The 18,589-nt window shown below is 38.4% G+C and overlaps 1 protein-coding gene across 3 annotated transcripts; it reads right to left on the bottom strand.

Annotated features, from left to right (window-relative positions):
* Positions 1 to 1,091: 1,091 nt before the first annotated feature.
* On the bottom strand, positions 1,092 to 18,502 carry XRCC3 (X-ray repair cross complementing 3). Of its 3 annotated transcripts, none has more exons than XM_075150981.1 (9): positions 18,040 to 18,501; positions 17,533 to 17,636; positions 16,677 to 16,759; positions 16,170 to 16,307; positions 15,095 to 15,307; positions 8,535 to 8,689; positions 6,003 to 6,215; positions 4,485 to 4,531; positions 1,092 to 3,379 (listed from the first exon to the last, which is right to left on the bottom strand). In XM_075150981.1, exons 3-9 carry the CDS (start codon positions 16,729 to 16,731, stop codon positions 3,157 to 3,159), a joined length of 1,044 nt encoding a protein of 347 aa, XP_075007082.1. In that variant the 5' UTR covers positions 16,732 to 16,759; positions 17,533 to 17,636; positions 18,040 to 18,501; the 3' UTR covers positions 1,092 to 3,156. The 3 variants fall into 3 exon arrangements, with proteins under 3 accessions (XP_075007082.1, XP_075007083.1, XP_075007084.1); XM_075150982.1 differs by having other exon boundaries at positions 18,091 to 18,501; XM_075150983.1 differs by lacking the exon at positions 6,003 to 6,215 and having other exon boundaries at positions 18,040 to 18,502.
* Between the last annotated feature and the right edge of the window lie 87 nt (positions 18,503 to 18,589).

The raw sequence follows: 18,589 nt of genomic DNA, 5'->3' as shown, positions 1-18,589 counted from the left end.
TGGACAAAATCCCATTCAGAGTTCACCTGTTTGTCTTGCCCCATAAAACTTTGTTGAAAAAAAACTTCCACAAATGTTATTTGTAACAAATAGTAGTAATTCACTGTGATTTCATCAAGAAACTTGTAATGAGATTGTTTAGTGTGTTTTACTACATTGGTTTTGTTAATAGGTCAGTTGTGTAAATTCTTTATCTTTACCAGGCACAAATGAATTTGGTTCTACTTTTCCAAAGCAATGTTTCCAGAACTCTATATGATCTTTCTGCTAAAAAAGGCCTCTTTAAATACATCACAGATCTGTAGATTAATTTGAAACTGTTTAAAAGTTTCTCAAGTGTCATTTAACATTTCTTTTCAAAGTGTAGAAAAATATTTAAATGTAGTCTTACAGGATAAAGATGATATACTTAATACATTCTAGAATGTAAATCTTCTCTGTAAAAATTACTTCAATTTTTTTTTCCTGTATAGAAAAAAATCTCAGTTGTGACATCCAAAGATGAATAAAGCTGTATAAAGGGAAGGTTCTTAAATTGCATTTATTAAAACTTAAGCATGTTTCAAGACTTTTGACACAAGGCTTCGAAGCAGGCAGATGCTTTGCTCAGTCTTCATGAGGGTTTGCACCCCCAAAGCTGTACTAATGCCAGATGAGCAACATTCTAGGTTTCTGACTGTAGATGTAAGTAACTGAAGAAAGGGTAGATCCTGCCGATGAACATTCAGCTGCTGTGAGCGACTGACTGTTGCATTTTGGAGGTTCAGGGTTTGTGTGTGATGGTGAGCTAGGAAACATACTGGAACGTACTCTGACTCGGATTTAAGCCTCCAGCTGGAGAGCTGAAGTAAGAACCAACATGGGCAATGACAGGAAGACTTGCTCAGGTAAGATGTTACTTAAATGTGTTGGTAGAAGTGTTTTTCATCAAGTAAACTGGGACTTTGGTTACAGACCCACTTGTGACTCTTCAACACCTATGTCTCATTCCTGCAAGCAGTCATGTTGTAAAAAGCTATCACAATACTACAAAACTGAGCCTTAAGACATGTATCAGACTGTTGTGAGCATGGTTCACAGTGAGGTAAGCTCCTGGGACTGGAGCCTGGGCTTTGACGAGTACTCTCTTTTGTACATGAGTGACAGGGTTGACTGACTTCCATTAATCAGCTACAGCTGGCTGTGTCCTTTTTTTTTTTAAAATCAAATTAGTAGAACAGGAATAGGATGAGCAATACATTGGCTAAAATAAGTTCCTGTCCTAGATAAACAGGCCAGGAATGGAAGAGAATAATATGAGTGTTACCTATGCTGCATTAGTTTTATCTTCATTAAAATTGTTAGAAAGGAGGCATGGAACATAAGCATTTGAAGAACCTCTGAGCTATAGCACTCTCACTTTTTCCTTAGATTGAGTACACAAAGACTTCTAAGTTTCATGGTTGGATTTTATTAAAAAATACCAGAGAGCATGGTTATTTTCAAATACAGAGAATTAAGACATTTTAATAAAAGAGATTTAGAGACAATTTGTTACGCTATTTGCACAAGGTCCTCTTTGATGACTGGAGGGATCTCAGAAGGCACTGAAAGCAACTCATCCTCCTTTTTGCTTGCTTGGAGTTCCCTTCCTTCAGCTTCAAGGTGTGACTGTACCTGTTCTCCTCAAGAACTTCCCTGAGGCAGTCACACAGTCCCTGTCTTCTGGGTCTCTTTTCCTTGCATCATACTCAGTTGTCCTCAGAGAAGTCTTCTGCCAGAGTTCCAGCTGAACCAGTGTACAGCTAGACAAAACTTTTCCTTTCTGCTACCCAGCTGCATGCTTCCACAAGAGAAGGTGGCTGCTATACCCTTAAAGAATATTACGGGGGGACAGGAAAAGCAGAGAAGGTGGAAATCTGAAAGCTTAACAAATAGGGGATACAAGTGAGCATCATATACTGATATGAGCAGGCACTGGTGTTACATAGACCTTATTTGGCCTAAGGCCTTTGGAAAATGTGCATAAGTAACTATGTAGCTTGCTTTCACATTGAATGCAGCAAAAAAAAAAGGACTAGAAAAAGCAGATGTCACAGCAGTAGTCTGAGGACAACAAAAAAGGATGTGCTAAATGGTGCAAAGATGGAAAGAAAAACATGTAAAGTTTTAACAACAACAACTTGAGAAGAGTAATGACTCCATGGATGGATGAAAACAGCTAAAGGTGCCCTTCAGAAGCACAATTTAGCTAAGAGCCCAGCAGTACGGACAGTAGAGGTAGCGATCCGGAACCCGATCAAGAATGCTATCCAGATCCAACAAAAGAGCGCAGTGCAGAGTATCAGGAAGAAAACAAACAGGGTCCTTGCTCTGAAACTACCTGGTTACACAGCTTCAGAGATGGGCAAACTGAACAAGGAGATGGGGGTGGTTTGTTATTTTTTAAATGGAAGAGGCTAAAGAGGATTTTGCTATGAGGGGAAAGAACCAGAAAGCAGAAAAAGAGTAGAGAAGAACCATTTCCAAAAAAATTTGCAGAAGTTTTATGAAGCTAGATATGCCCATCTAGTACAAAAGCAGTACAATTTTAATTCTTAGAGTAAGATGTTAAAATCAAGGTTTTTTTTAATCCTAATACTAATAACGAGTGGTTTTAAAATAGGATAGCTGCTTTATGACAAAGCTGCTTTCTGTTATTTCTGAGGCCCTGTAGATAGAAGAACGGCTATATGTAATGGCAGCACAAGGACTAGAAACACCATTGGCAATATTAACTGGTTGAATTTGAGTCCCTTTTGGTCTGGAAGCAGAGAAGGTATACACTTGCAGTAAATGCTGTTTCTAAATTAGCATGCTATTAAAATAAAAAATCAGGTCTCCCCTAACACGGGGATTGCCACATCACACTTCATTGTGCAACCGCCACCTGCCCACAGCTTTACTCTCCTTCAGAAAACTTCTCTCACACAGAAAAGCTGATGAACATATATCCAAGTAGAAAAAAGATCTTTCACAATGTAGACAAGGCTTAATGTATTGTCTTATCACCGTTTATGGATTTCAGCATCTATTTCTCTCACCTAGGAAGAATTTCATTTCACTAGAAATTCTTCCTGAAGCAAAGTAGTTTTGATGATACCCTTTTGGAGCAGGATGCTTTACTGTGCAAAGGATTTACTTTATTCCTTTTACACCTTCCAATTTTACTGTATAATAGCACGAGGATGGAGGGAGATGAGGCGCAAAAACTACTCTTAAAGTCCTCACGCTTCCCGTGTGGTGTGACGCAACTCCAGATGATTGTTCAGGTGGTGATATTCGGCTGACCATCAGTCTCATTAGCAGTTGATTTGCCCAGGTTATTCCAAGTGCTGGAGAGACTCTGCTATCCACTACACTATAAAGAAAGCATTACAGATTTTTGCGTGTATGAATTTAATATGAAATATCTTCACTTCTGTTGTAGCAAAATTACACTGGAAGAAATGATCTACTGTTTCTATATATACTGTTGTTTGCTATATTTAAAACTATAGGGCTTCGAAGACAGAGATTACATGGTATACTCATAAAATTATACGCTAGGTTCTCTCTCTATAGCAAGATAACAACTGGAAGAGAAGTGCTTCTATACAGAATAATTCAGTCGTTCTTCCAACTACAGCCATGGTGAATACCTGCCTCTGACTTGACAGGTGCCCTCTTGTGACAGGAAAATAGCAACAGAAAAATGGTTTAACTTCAAGTATTTGAACTGTGTAACTGTTGGCCCTGGATTCCATTTGATGGTATATTTAGAAAAGTTGGGTAGATATAACACCACGTATGTATTACTTTCAACCCAAAGTTTAAAACAATTTTTTTTCCTGGAAAAAGTACCACCTCTCCAGTAAAAGAATTACAAGATAACCAGGGAAAAAAACCCTGAACCTTATCCTTGTTCTGTGTCAGAATGTGTCTGAATTCTTGTTCTGTGTCTGAATTCGAGGACATAACTAACTCCTCGCAAAAAAACCCCACATCTATGTAGCAGCTAGCTTATCTAGTACATCAAGATTATAGTTAGGATTCAAACAACAAATATGTACGTTTGAATTCTGTTAATGACTTGGTTTCAAAATATACTCTTTTTTTTTCTTAGGCAGCTAACAAAAACAACCCATAAGGTTTGGTTGCTATATTTTTTTAAGCAGACAGAAAATGCACTCACAGTTGTATCAGAGACAAGAAGAGATGCAAAGATACGGTTGCATAAGCAAGTACACCAGAGGATTTTTCCCCCTAACTTGCTGATTAGGGATTACCACATACGTGTATATGACAGTTTCTTCTACTTTACAGCACATTAGTTATTGCTGATCTCCAGCAAATACAGCATTGCTGGGTAAATGCACTACTGCTCTTAATACGCTCTGGTAGTTTATATTGGAGTTTTAAAAAATACAGTGGTTAAATGCTGCTGTGGATGACATATTGTTACATTTCTGTTGGGGATGACTTACCTCCAACTGCACTGAGCAGCTTCTGACTCGCTCACTGCATCGGTCACCTACAGCAGAAAAAAAACATCTGAAGTTGACCTGTAGACTGGATACATCTCAACTTGTCTTACTATTAAATCAGATCTTCTTTTGCCTGCTAGATGGGCCCTCAAAACCCCCAGGAAAAAGGCAGACACCCCCAGAAGCTAGCCAAGGAACTTGACTCTCTTGGTTGGCTTCATAGCGTAAATGCTGAAACACACAAACCTTTGCTTAACAAAGAGCAAAATCCAAGCCATTCTTCCTGAGGAGAACAAATTGTCTCTACTAATATCAAAATTCAGAAAGCAGTTACAGGAAATCTGAGTTTTCCTTAAAAGCTAGCTGACCCTATGAAAGATTACGTAAGAAAAAGTTGGTTAAAAAATGAGGAGTAACTCAAGGCTGAAATTTAAATCCTACTGAATCTTAATGGAAATCTTAATGAAAATAAAAACACTATGCATGCCTGAAAGCTGTTCAAATTACTGCTGCGTATGAACTCCAATATGCTCCCTTCCAGTTATGGTAGTAAATGTAAGGTTTTACACACTGCCCATTCTGTAGTTCCAGAACTCCTCCTCAGGAACAGAAACAAATCAAGCAAGTAACAGTTGACTTGCTGTTTCTAGAACCTCTTTTTTTCCAATATAAAATTCTTCTTGTTTGTGATTTCTCAAGTTCAACTTTTCTCCCTACCCCTTTTCTTCTGCTGTGAGAAGGAAACCTCAGGGCTGAGTACTTACTCATTTGATGGAAGGAAGGACCTTCCAGAAAGGAAGTTTCCCAACAGTGGCCTGCCTGCACATTTACTTACCCCTTTCTGAGGCCACATTCCAAGCGTGAATGCTTCATCTCCAGCATTCATATGCTCCTTCGATTTGTGATTAGACTAAGAGCAGTGGCATGCCGCTTCTACAGGACAGTAGTAGTGTCTTGTCTAGTTTTCTCAAGAGAATATTCTTTTTGACTAGTATCATTATGGCCTTTTTTTGGTTCATCTCGAGTCAGCTTGGATGCATTCTAATGCTTTAGTAATCTCAGCAGTTACACAAAAATGCTGAGCTTCACAAAAATGCAGCAAAGACCCTGGTGTTTCACTGTCTCCTGTGTATGTGGAATGCAACTGTGCATGCGGAGTTCCCAGAGCAATCCTGCTGGTGATGGCATTTGAAGCTAGTGTTAAGAAAGAACTCTGTTATTTCAGTTTGATGCTTTGTGCAGTTGCTATACTTACCTATTTTCATTAGCTTTAATGGACAACCTTGGAGAACATTAACAGTCTATAAAAGATTAAATGATATTCCTAAACTTTGAGAAGTTAAAATTTACTAGTTTAAAGTACACCAGTTTAAGGAAACTTCAGTTTCCGTCAGTCATTAATACTCAGTTGACAATGTTAAATACAACATCAAGAAATCTGCCTACACAGATTTCCTCCCTGCCCCAGCCATTTATTAAATGGTCCTTATAAAATGAGAAGCAATTTTGATCTCATACCTGATTAATACACATTATTGGAGTCCTGAACCTAGTGCTTAAACTGTGAAGCTGTGCTCCAAACGTCTGCAAATACCGAGCCTTCGTAACAGAATCTGAAACTCCAAATTCACATCGAAACAAAGCAGCAATAGAGTCTATGACCACCAACCGCACCATGCCTCTTGTGAGCAGCAGGGAAATCCTTTTAGTAATGCAGTTGTGAAAGGTATCCTACCACAAAATACAAACAGCCAGCATTAAAACAGCTCAAATAACTTTATTTGTAAAATCAAGATAGTAACTACAGATATCATCATTGAAACACAAGCTGATGGAGTTTCTAATCATAAAGTGAGTCTGTGGACCTTTAAGTCTTACTAGTAACCATTTTTCGCAAATGTCTTGTGGTTTTACCTTAAGAAAAAAAACAAAGAGACCAAACTGCAACGTACAGTTAGCTGCAGCTCTGACTTAAATCAATTATGTACTGACATTTCAAAATCTCAAGAATGCAATACTATAATCCTGAACCATTCCTATTTTGCAGGACTGGTGCTCACTGAAACACTGAGGACTCGAGACTAGCATTAGATATTCACAACAGAAGTGAGAGACTATGCTGCTCTTCCACTAATGACATATAACAGTACAATACATAGTTGCTACATCAAATCCATATTGATGAAGAGTCTTACAAACATGAGTAGCTGCAACTTATATCCTCCCTATTAAAAGTTTTACTAACTGAATATTTTGAAGTCACCAAACATTTCAATTGCAGGAAGTTTAACTAACAAATATTTTCTAGGGTGCAACTTCTATCACATAAGAATAATCATATTAGTCAGATGAAAGGTCCTTGTAGCCCAGTACCTTCTCTTTAACAGTGTGGTCTATAGCAGCTGAGTAGAAAGGAGAACAAGCTCACAGTGATAATCACAGCTTCTGGCCATCAGAAATTTCAGTGTTGGCAAAAAAGGCAATAATGCGAGAGTCACAGTTGTTCTGATTTGTGCCACTCTTTACATCTGAATAGAGGTTCACAGCTAAGAGCGTATATGCATCGAAAATTACATATAATATCCTCCAGCACTCCACAGCTTTAAAAACTAAATTGTAATTCTCAAGTCTGAATTACAGTAAGATCTATTCTACTAAATGAGCTGCTTTTTACAAAATAAATAATATTATAATATCAAAGGTGTTTTGGTTTTTTTTTTAAGCTGAGGAGAAAAAATTACTCCGAAGAATATATGTCTGCTTTCCATTCTGGAAAATGGATTTTTTTTTGTTTCAGTTACTGGTATATCTACAGGAAACTATGTTGCACTTCAAACACTTCAGTGTTCGTGTGTGGTCCTTGTGTTCGTACAAGACTAATTCTTTTCAAGTGAATACACGAACAACTGGATTCTTCAGAATGAAGCATGTAAAAAAATTATGACGTGAAAGAAAATACAGAACGTAATTGTGATTTGGGTTTCTACTTCAGTTGCTATAATCTGCCTATCTCTATATAGCAATGCATTCTACCTATATGGATACACACAAAGTTAATCTATACATAGCAATATATGAATTCTAATAATCAATTGTGCAGTTGCTGGACTTACCAGTGAGTGTAGTGTTTTACTTTTAAGGGTATTTTAGAGAGCTGTACATACTATTATAGGGTGATTCTCTCCTTTTTACAAGAACATACTCTAGCTTCCAGAAACTACAGTTAGAACTTTAATTAATATTTCCAATGAAAGGGACATGGAAAAGGTAGCTTAGCTGCTGCCTGGACCACACAGTGAGTAAGTGGCAAGCATACTAATGTACAAGATCTTCTTACACTTGCAAATTACGATTAAAAAACCCCAACAATTGGAATAATTTAACTGGTGCTACTTTCAAGCCTTAGAGAAAACAGAACTTCTGACGTTCTATCAACAAAAAGCATATTCATGACTACTTAAGAAAACACACAAAAATGTGGGTTTACAAGGCACGAATACAGTACTGAAGATTGTATCTTTTTCCCTCCAGTTCTACTATGACGTCTTACAGGCAGAGGGGCAAGACAGCCGCACTGCTGTGGTTATACTGGGCCATTACCCATTCCAGGCATCATTTTTTGTATCCTTTCCTCCCATCTGCTTAAATTGCAGTTGAACAACTCTGGTGTTATATTGCAAGTTAGTCAGGACACACACCACCTTTTGCATATATATATTTATATCCTGTCTCCAAATTCAATGAAGATCTCCCTAGGAGCTGCAGTAAGACTAGTAGCAATGTCTATTACATTTTAATAAACTTAATGACTTACAAAAATCCACTACATGTTTAATTCTAAAAAATATTAATATTTATCTTGTAATATCTTTCGTAATAAAACACTGTAATAGACAGTTCTCTAACAGCAAATTGCAGAGATTAAGAAGTATTCATTACAGATCTTAGTTCACTTTTAGCCTTTTGAAAGGTCTCCTATATCAAAAAAACCCTGTGGTTATTGGATTATAGTGTTAAAATTATGCATTCTTAATTTGTGTTACTACTTACTAGGTCTGCTGCATGCTCAACAAAAATACTGTTTCCAAATTTGATCTTCTGTATGATTTCAGCTGGAACATCTGCACGCAGCTTGTGTTGTTGATCTATGAGTTGTTGCAAACGTTTACTTGGGAATACATCTTCTGTACAAATGTAGACAGCTCCTATAATCAAGGAAACCACCTCTATTATTACAACGGGGCAGTTTTCTTAACAGCACAAAAATAAAATAATACATTTTACACTCAAAAGCTAGACATAGGTACCTGGAAATACATGTTACTTTTTTTTGCAGCCATATCGAACCAATGATGAACCACAAAAAACCCACTCCTATCACTTTCCCATAGTTGCCAGGTCCTGTTTTTGGTCCCTGCTCACAGAACTGGATTTTTGCACTCTCCACTAGGTGACACTCATTTTGCACAGCTGCGGAGCACCTGACCACCTAACTTGGGTGATTATGAGTATCATAATTTATCCAACCCACAAATAGAGCGATACTGCATAGTTTTGGTCAGAAATCCAAAACACAGCACTACACTATGAAGAAAATTAACTATCCCAGCCAAAACCAGTACAACTAGTATTTTGATTAATTTCACTCGCTGTTTTCAAGTTTCTTGTTTGTAAATTTACATATGGAGGGGTACTTATTGCCACAATTTGTTAGCCAGTTTAAAGAGGATCACTCATGCAATCTCAGTCCAATTAACTCTTCCTGAAAACAGTAGATTAGATAGAAAGCATTATACTTCAATCACGTTATAGATTTTTACTGTGGTTTCTGGTTAACAAGTATGCATTATTGCAGAGAAAGTTAACCATACACATCAAAGATGTTGGGAAAAGAAAACAGAAATACATGCAATATTTTCTTTATAAAAAATTGTTACTGCTATTGCAGAACTAGACAGAATTGTCAGCTAATACTTATAGGGTTACATCTAAGGACTAAGTCCACTCACTAAAGCGGTTAAAGCTGCTAACAGAGCTTGGCAACACAAGACATCCTGAACATTTCCACCCCAATGGTCCATCCCTACGCTGGCTCTCCAGGGAGTGGAAAGTCCTATTTCCAGATGCAACTTCCAAATCCTCTATATATTCCACTCAAAAAAAAATATGAAACTATATCCAACAGCAGAAACTGAAATATATCAGGACTGGATCAAGTAAAAATTAATGGTTACTTTATCAATAACAATATTTTGCTGATGGATACCTGTGTAACACAGGATACTGAATTCTGAGAATCTTCTATAGAAGACAAAGATGAGCCTAAGCCTAATTTTCTTTAGGACTAAACTTGCATCTTTAGGACTAACTCTCCCCAACCCCACTGTAAATTCTTACATAAATCACCCTACTTCACACGTGAAGCATTTTTTAAAAAGTACATTATTTTACCAATACACAGTCTTATTTTTAAATACTCGGAAAGCTATCAGGTAAAGCAAAAAAAAATTTACCCATGCCCATTAATTAAAAAAATTGTCTTTGACAGGTGAGAATTAAAGACCTTCCTCAATTATGAACACATGGAAAAATACTTCATTGTCATCCACAGGAGGTACTGAAATGTTTCCACAATTTCTATTTCCATTCTATCTAATAACAGGTTCAAATTATATTTTGGCTCTTTTTACTTTCCTTGGCCCTGGCAACCAATAGCATTTATCACTAGAATATTCAGTCTCCATTCTTAATTCCCCAATTTCATTATACATATATATACACTTATGCCAGAGGGAACGGAGGGTTGTTAGCAGTTTACAACATTTGACAGTGAATAAGGACTACAATAAAGCATTAGTGATCAGAGTAATCATGATCTGATCACGATTCCTGAACTACAACATATAAAAAACTAAGAAGTTGAACAATGAATATTTTCTGTACTTTCCCCACTTTTTTTCTAGTATTTGAGTAGATGAAATTCTGGATTTTAAATGCTGTCTTTGGTAACTACAACGACTGAAGTCATATGCAATACCTGTAGACACAAATGAGCACATATAGAAATTTCCATCAGCAAAGAAGGAAAACAAAAAGAGAAAATGAGTCCAGTTACTTCAATCCGCTAAGTTTACCGTGACATCAGCAGCTTATTGAATACTATCTGAACTTGTACGAAGCTCAGGCAAGGGAAACACTGTAAACTATTAATTATATCACTTAACTGCTTAAGGCTTTTTAAATAGCTAATTATTAATCAGTTAATTAGGCGAACCTTAACTTTCTTGACTATTTCCCTAGGTTAATTTCTCCTAATTGGACTAATTTTCATATCACTCTCCAACTTGACAGTAACAGCTGAGCATCAAATAGACAGGTGAGTATCTTTACTAAAGGTAGTTCATGCATTCCTAATCAGATTTTCAGTGTCACAGTTTCTAAAAAGCCAGTAAGTCAAGAAAAATTTCTAATCACGAATTTGACATTATGTACATCTGGCACTAATACTTACTCAGATAAGCCAATCATGTCTTGCAAAATTTACACCATAAAACTGAAAATCATTATGGTGCAAATTCAAAACCAAGTAAACAAAGAAATAAAGAAAATTCACCATGATATGCACCTTCCTTAAGCCCATGTGATTTCTGAATTTCATACTAACAAAAGCTATGCTAACTTGTGTTAGCATAGTAACTTAACAGTTCCTGAAGTAAAACTTTCTGGCCTTCTCAACTACCATTCTTCTTCACAGCTGATTGCCCTTTTGCACAACATTGCCTAATTCTGAAAGACAGGGATTTCTTTACCATGAGTACTGGCTTACAGAGAAATCATCCACTTTCTAAAAAATCAGACCTGCTTTAAGCAGTGTGTCCCTTGTCCTCTCCTTGGTTTACTTACAAAGGATGGAATGTCCGTTACTTGGGACTTCACAGTTGTTGTTTTTTCAAATGCAGATTTGCATTTCTAGATAGATCGGTGCTCCGTTGATTAGATAATTGTATTTCAATCCAGAGTTATTACAACATTCAAGACATTTCAAAACAGAAAACCTGAGAAACTTGCTGAAAAAATACATTTTTTCCAAAATGAACTTATCTGGAGAAAAAGAAATGTAAAACTCTCCTAAAGATCTTCTTTGCAGATAATTTCAGTACAGTAATAAGAACAGTGATAGGAACAAACACAAGGCAACAGCAGAAGTGATCAAGCAATCTTACTGTATCACAAACATATATGCAATTGTGGCCCAGTTTCACATTTATACCTGATGAACAAGTAAATCGAGGCAAACAAGGTAATCCTACAGCTGTAATACCTGTAGGCAAAAAAAGAACAGCTGGAGAAGCAAAAATCTGATCCTCTCTGCTCCACTGGTCCAGCAACCTAGATTTAAAATTCCTGATCAACAGATACACACTACCCTCTTCGTAAAATCATGACAGTAATTTTCAAGTTCAAGTGAACACATTTATTCAGTTTAATTTTTTTAGTGAAACACTTGTAAAAAAAAAAAGATCAGGAAGATTAATTCCTTCTTAAGAACAGTTCCACTTTATAGACTATTTTCTGCCTCAGTTTAGTTTTGTAAATACCAGCATTCGGTCACCTGCCAATCTTCTACTCTGCTGTAACGCTTCTCTGACACCAGTTAAATCTACTACAGCAGATACCGTACTCCAGGTACGTAACTGGTCCATTTGTGATTTCTCCAAAATATACAGTGGGGCCACTTCATTTTTTTTTCTTTAAGTGCTGCTTATTTCACAAAACAATAACGTAATTTTCACCTTGAACTTTAAGAGAGCTAAGCCACATAAAATATATCAGATGAGCTTTGCCTTGGCTTAAAATTTGAGTTTCACAGTACAATGAGAGTGGCACTTTCTCCTACTGGACCTTCATCAAGCCTCTTCAGCTTTCGTTTGTGCTCTTCAGTTTGAGCCACAATGAAACGTTTGACTAACGAGAATACACACACGTGCATTAAAAATACAGGAGGTGCTTCATAGCAAAGTTACAAGGGCTAGAAGAGACTGACAAATAACTAAACTCAGTATTAAAGACCGATGCCTAATTATGAGGCAAAAGTACTTAATATTCACATATCTTTAAAGATAAATGAATTGTCATAACCTAAATAAAAAGAGGAGACTAGTACAACACAAACAGAAAAGCCTACAGTGTCGTGCTATTTACAGTTTATTAGGAAGCTGTCAACACTAACAGCAATCCAAGAGTCAGGGTAGTTATCACTTTTGAGAAAGAAGCTTCAAGACACTCTTAAGAAGTCAGTCATCCCCAGGGATCTTATAAGAATCTTTCCTCACAGGTCCACAAAAAACAAACAGAAACCAGCTACTTCATCAAATCCCAGTGCTTCACTGTTATTTAGGCTGATAAAATGCTATGCTGGTTGTTGATCAAAAAACATCCCAAAACCAAACAAACCAGAAGAAAAAACACCAAAAAACCCCACCCTCAAAGAAGGATGAATTTTGAGTCCTATGAACATAATCTATCATGCACCAAACCAGCTTGTTAACATGGATCAGTAGCAAGCATTTTTTTCTAATTCAGAATTCTAATATGGATATGAATTTGTCACATTATATTCATGTATCACTTATGAATATGGGCATATAAAATAAATTCAGCCAACATGTGATTGACCATAACTGATACTCTTAGAATGGCAGAAAGATAACCTTGAGGCAAAGGATGTCCTATTTTCTTTGTTTGCTGCCAACCTCCTAGCATTGAGAATCATAAACACAATTAGCACTAAGTCAAATGACGTAAATACACAATAAATCTATACTGTCTAAAGAAATTTATTTCAACATCACCACCTAAGAGAAGGGAAGTTTCTAGCACTAAAAAAAAAAGACAACCAACCCACCATAATTTTAAATCATTAGCAAAGTTTTAGCACTGAGATTAATCTTCTATTGGTAGTGCTAGACTTCTGTGATAGTTACTAAGCATTGTTATTCTCCTCAAGTTTCCTAAAGAATAAAAGTCCTCATACTTAATATAAGCTTTTAATTCCTGTATTTCTCATAAGAGACTCAACACAACCCTTATCTATAGACTGCAGAGAAATCAAGTTTTATTTTCTAAGTGTTATGCAAACAATATCTGCTGCTATGACTGTATGCAGTGTAACATATGGCAAGGTATAACACTGAGAGTAAAGAACTGCAAGAATTAGGATTCCACCATTCCCTTAGCTCTCCAACTCTTGCAGCAGGGTATTTCCACCTTCTATACCTCCAAGATCCTCAAAAGTTCTGTTCTCTCAGCTCTTCCAAATGCACTGGTTCTCTCACAGGAGCATTGATATGATGGCCATTCTATCCTATCTTCCATGGAACACTCGGGGGGGGGTAGATGGGGAACACTGACATGACAAAGCAATCGTAATAGCACCAAGTGCTAGGTGCAGAAGAAACAAGAACCATCTTCAAACACAAATAATGAAAAGACTTGCCATTTTGTAGCTCTACAAGGAAGACTGGAACAAAAAACAAGAGCGCCATTAGGACGTTTGGCACCTTCTTCTGTACTCCATTCTGGTTTGTTTCTTTATTTCAACATAAATAGAGAGAAACGCTGGGGCGTGAATAAAAATGTATTTGCATTCAAACTATTTGCAGCACTTAGCAGCAACACACAAAGGAATCAAACAAAACATATTTGCTTCTGCTCTGATTAATGACGTAACTTAAAGTAAAGTAAGTGACAGGCTAATTACTGCCCTTTAAGCAAGATCTTCATTTGGACATTCCATGATTTTTCCACATGGTTGGATATAGTACAAGAAATAATTAAGTTTCTCCACAACAAACCACTAAAATGACAAAGTAAACCCAGTGCTGCATGGAAGGAAGAGCAAGATCACAGCCAAAACACACGTGAGGCAGACTACCAGGACACTGAATTCTCAGAAGTGACAGAAATTTCCTCCCTTTCTAAGACAGCATATTATACTCAAAAGAAAATACTAGAAGTTAGATTAATGTGACTGATGGTTAAAAAAAACTATACTTCAAAGAATAAACCTACATACTTTGGCAAAACCAGGAAAATCGCAGGTACAAAACAATGTTAACTTTCTTCAATTAGATTTCCATCAATTTTACTCTGTAAATCACTTTAATTATTGTTATCAAACTAAGTATTCTTTGAAATTTGAAAACCCCAACCAGGGAATATATACCATCTACCCAAGATGTTTGTGGAAAATTATCCAACAAGCTGTTTTGCTGTCATTGTTCCCTGAGGAGTCAATAAGTACTTATGAATGCAACGCTTTTCATATATTGTTTGTATGTGTGGTTAGTTTAACCCACATTGGCAGGCAAGTAAACAACAGCCAATAGTAATTTTGTATTAAATTATGTTGTGATGCAGGGCACGTGCACAGCATGCTTTTCTCTCCATAAAGATGCATTACTAACTAACTAGCTTACTGCTAATGTTATTGCAGAAGGGTAAGACGAGCACTGAATACATGCATCTACTTCAACACACTGATGATGTTCTTAAAGACAGTATATTCTCCCAAATGGCAAATGAATCAACATTTACATTTCAGTACTTACCACACTCTAATCCACCATATTTGTAAGGATACTGCACACAAAGGCACAGTTGTAAACTAATCTGAGTCTTCCCAGCAGAACTTTCCCCAGCAAGTTCTGTGATTCCCACTAAAGGAATGCCACCTTTTAACAAGTTATCTAGTACTGAACATCCCAGGCTTAGCTTCTGGTGTTGGGAGGTGAGATGGTCTTTATCTTGGTAAAGCTGAAGTGCTGCAGGGTTTTGGATTTTTTTAAGTGATTAAAAAGAAAAAAAAAAGGAGTTTCATTTAGTATCTTTCTATCACACAACGATACAAAATAGAGGCTGTATACCAGGTTTATATCTACAAGGGATGCTTTCTTTGTTGATGAGAAATTTTTCTAATTCAGCCCGGTCTTCCCCACCTCCCCTTCCCCACAGGGCCTATTAACTGAATGACTGTTCAAATTGTTGATAGTTTACACTGAGCCTTTCCTCCTCTCAAACTTTTTTTTCCTCCTCTAAGGAGTCTCCATGGAAAGCTACACTCTGGGAAAATATTGCCAGCAAGGTTCAAGCACAGCAATTATGGAAATAGAAAGCTATAGCAGACTATAAAACAGCATACCAGGCATCTGGCCAAAGCCTGAAGATATATGCAAATCACAACGAAATAAATTCCAAGTACAGAGCTGCCATGAGACATTTGTACAGGAGGAGCTATTAGGTCCTGCTTGGTTTGGACTGAGGTGTTTATATCAAATCAGTTTACATAGTTTATAATATATCATATAAGTTTTTCAACTAGTCCAAAAGGGAGAGGGAATCTTCTTTTCCCTCTAATCAAGTTTTCCAGACTGGAGAATCATTTTGTTCTGTTTCAGGCAGGCTCGATCCTGAAGAGTGACACCCGTCCACTTCCATCTACCTTCAAGGTCTCAGAGGAGCCGTCCTTAGGAAAGTTAAATAATTCACTACAGCATAACAAAAACACTTGTTTTTTCACTTTCAGAATCACATTACTGTGTCAATGAGGAGCCGAAACCTTATTTTCTCCCAGTGACAGTATTTTAAGATTTAAACAGAATGGTTTTTTTGTGTTGACTATATTACCTGTAAGCATACTATTTCTCCTCAGCGTGAGAGAGACTGTTTTCAGTAAGCACTGTATATCTGCACTGGATAGTTTCATCAATCTTTGCAAGTCTGCTCCAGAAAGATTTAAAATCTCTTTTATTGATTTTATGTCAGCTGAAATTAGAAGAAATTTTATAAATACTTTTGGCTGGGTTACAGTCTTATGCACAAAAGAAAAAGTTTTCCCACTTTCTAGTAATCATTTACTTGAAGTTTATCTACACTGCATTCTTGTAAGCAAGGCAGGCAACATTTACTTTCAACATATCAACACATGCTATAAAATTGTTTGGAAAATTATTATTGGCGCATAGGGAAAAGCCATCACTTCTGATTACTCAAAAAACTTGCTTATGAAATACTTAATTACAGTTCTAAAATGTTACTGTACATCTATATGCTTACACCCACAAACACACAATTATGTAGAGGAAGACGCTATGGTGACAAATCTATTAGCGAGACATTGGCAAATTAAGTTACCTTTCTTAAGGGCAGCAATTACTTTAGGGTTCAAGTCAAACTGGTCCCAGTCCATTTCCTGATACAGCACTGGAGTGAATTATCTGTTATTAAAGTGGCTTTTATGAGATATACAAGCAACAAAAAAAAAAGCATCATTCAACATGAAAAGTTTGAAGGAATATTCTTTTTTATTTTTCAACCATATATTAATCCGTTATTTTAGAAAAATAACAATGATTCAGCACATCGGCAGAAGCCGCCTCAGATGGCTGTTTACATATATGCTATTAAAGGGTTCAACTAATAATACTGCAGTTAAGAATTACTTGTAATTTTAATTGCTTGTAATTTTGCATAGTGCTTTTGCTCTGGACTGAGGCTTGCAAATACATTGGATAGTTATTTCTATCCTGCCACTCTTTACATGAGCTTTTCATTTTCAAACAGAAAAAGATCTCATGCACGTGCAATTTGGAATGATCCAGGACCATTCATACATTGAACAGCCAAATATATTTTGATTAGCTAAAAGCAAATTTAGTATTAAAACATTAAAAACAGTTTGTTTCTTATAACAACATTAAACACTCTTTTTAATACTTTGATCTAAAACACAATAGTTTAGCACTATAGCTGCCTAGAAGAGTACCGCGGGGTTTGTTACTATTATTCAGATCATCTTTATGAAGATTGCAGCAGATGCGCAAGAGTTATATAAGAATATAATGACTTAAGGAACAAGCCCTTTTTTAAGGGGGGAGGAGAGGTTGCCGTGGATCCTGACAACAGAACAAATGCAGGGGAAGAAACAGTTACTTTAAAGCAACACCTATTTAAAGCAACATTCTGACGAGAGCTAGAAGTCGAAACTTACTGAAATTAACCATGACTATGACGACCTTCGACTGGAAGGGCTCCAGACCATTTTGTACGCTCCACTCACACGAAGCCTCTCCATTGCAGCCACTGTTTGAGGCACTGGGAAGAGAGGGAAATTGCCAGGAGCGAATTACTGGAAAGCCAGGCGTGTCCCACCGACAAGGCATCCACAGAGGCCGCGCGGGTCTGCCACAGCCCACCCTGCCACAGAGGAACGTGAGCGGCAACACCCCTCCGCGGCCCCTTAGCCAGAGGGGAGCGCGGTGAGGGGCGGCTGAGGAGAGAGGAGAGCAGCCGGGCCCGCCCCGCCGCACCACCAGCCCCGCAGCACCCCGGCCTTGCCGGGAGCCGCCTCGCCACAGCCGGCGCCCTCACGGGGGCTTTCGGCGCGGCCAGGAGGGTGGCTGGCGGCAGAGGGACGGCGGCAGGGGGACACCCTCCCGCCCCAGGGACGAGGGCCCGGACGCAGAGCCGCCACGCCGCCCTCACCCCCGTTACGAACCCCCCGCCGGAGCCGCCACAAAAGACCACAGCCAATCGGCGAGCAGCTTGCCTGCGACGTCGCTAGTCGCAGGCCAATGAAAACTCCTCAAAGAGACCGCTCCGGCAGGACAGCCAATGGCAGGGCGCTGCTCAAGGAGCGGGCGGGTCACTTTTGCTCCAGTAACGATCTCTTCCGCGGGGCTGGACGGGGAGCGGCAGAGGAGAGGCGCATTCGCCACTGCCGGCGGTGGCACGAGAGGCTCGGTGGGCCCCTCAGGGCGGGCGCTGCCCCACCAGCCGCGGAGCCCCACAGAGCCGCTCCTCAAGGCCGCGGCCAGCTGAGCCCACCCCCTACGCGGCCCTGCTCGCTGATTGGCTATCACGCTTCCTCGAACGCGGAATACGGGGGCGTGACTGAGGCGCGCACGCCCTTCGTTTCCGGGTTGCGGGGCCGGCAATTCCCGTTGTGCATGCGCCTCCAGCGTCCAAGGGGGTGGGGAAGGAATAACATGCCAGCCTTAAATCCCAAGCGATACGGGATTGGCTGGGAAGTCCGGAGCTAGCGTTCT

The sequence above is a fragment of the Calonectris borealis genome, chromosome 5 (assembly GCF_964195595.1).
Source record: "Calonectris borealis chromosome 5, bCalBor7.hap1.2, whole genome shotgun sequence".
Taxonomy (NCBI): Eukaryota; Metazoa; Chordata; class Aves; order Procellariiformes; family Procellariidae; genus Calonectris; species Calonectris borealis.
The sequence above is the reverse complement of the archived record's forward strand: the minus strand, read 5'-3'. Positions and strand labels throughout refer to the sequence as shown.

What these genes read in the sequence shown, in the direction of transcription:
- XRCC3 (XM_075150981.1), bottom strand. Translation starts at nt 16,731, where the DNA reads ATGGACTGGGACCAGTTTGACTTGAACCCTAAAGTAATTGCTGCCCTT. An exon ending in TTGAGCATGCAGCAGACCTA is followed by an intron (nt 6,216 to 8,534) that starts GTAAGTAGTAAC and finishes ATTTTGTGGTAG; the next exon opens with GATACCTTTCACAACTGCAT. An exon ending in GCTGCTCAGTGCAGTTGGAG is followed by an intron (nt 3,380 to 4,484) that starts GTAAGTCATCCC and finishes CTTTCTTTATAG; the next exon opens with TGTAGTGGATAGCAGAGTCT.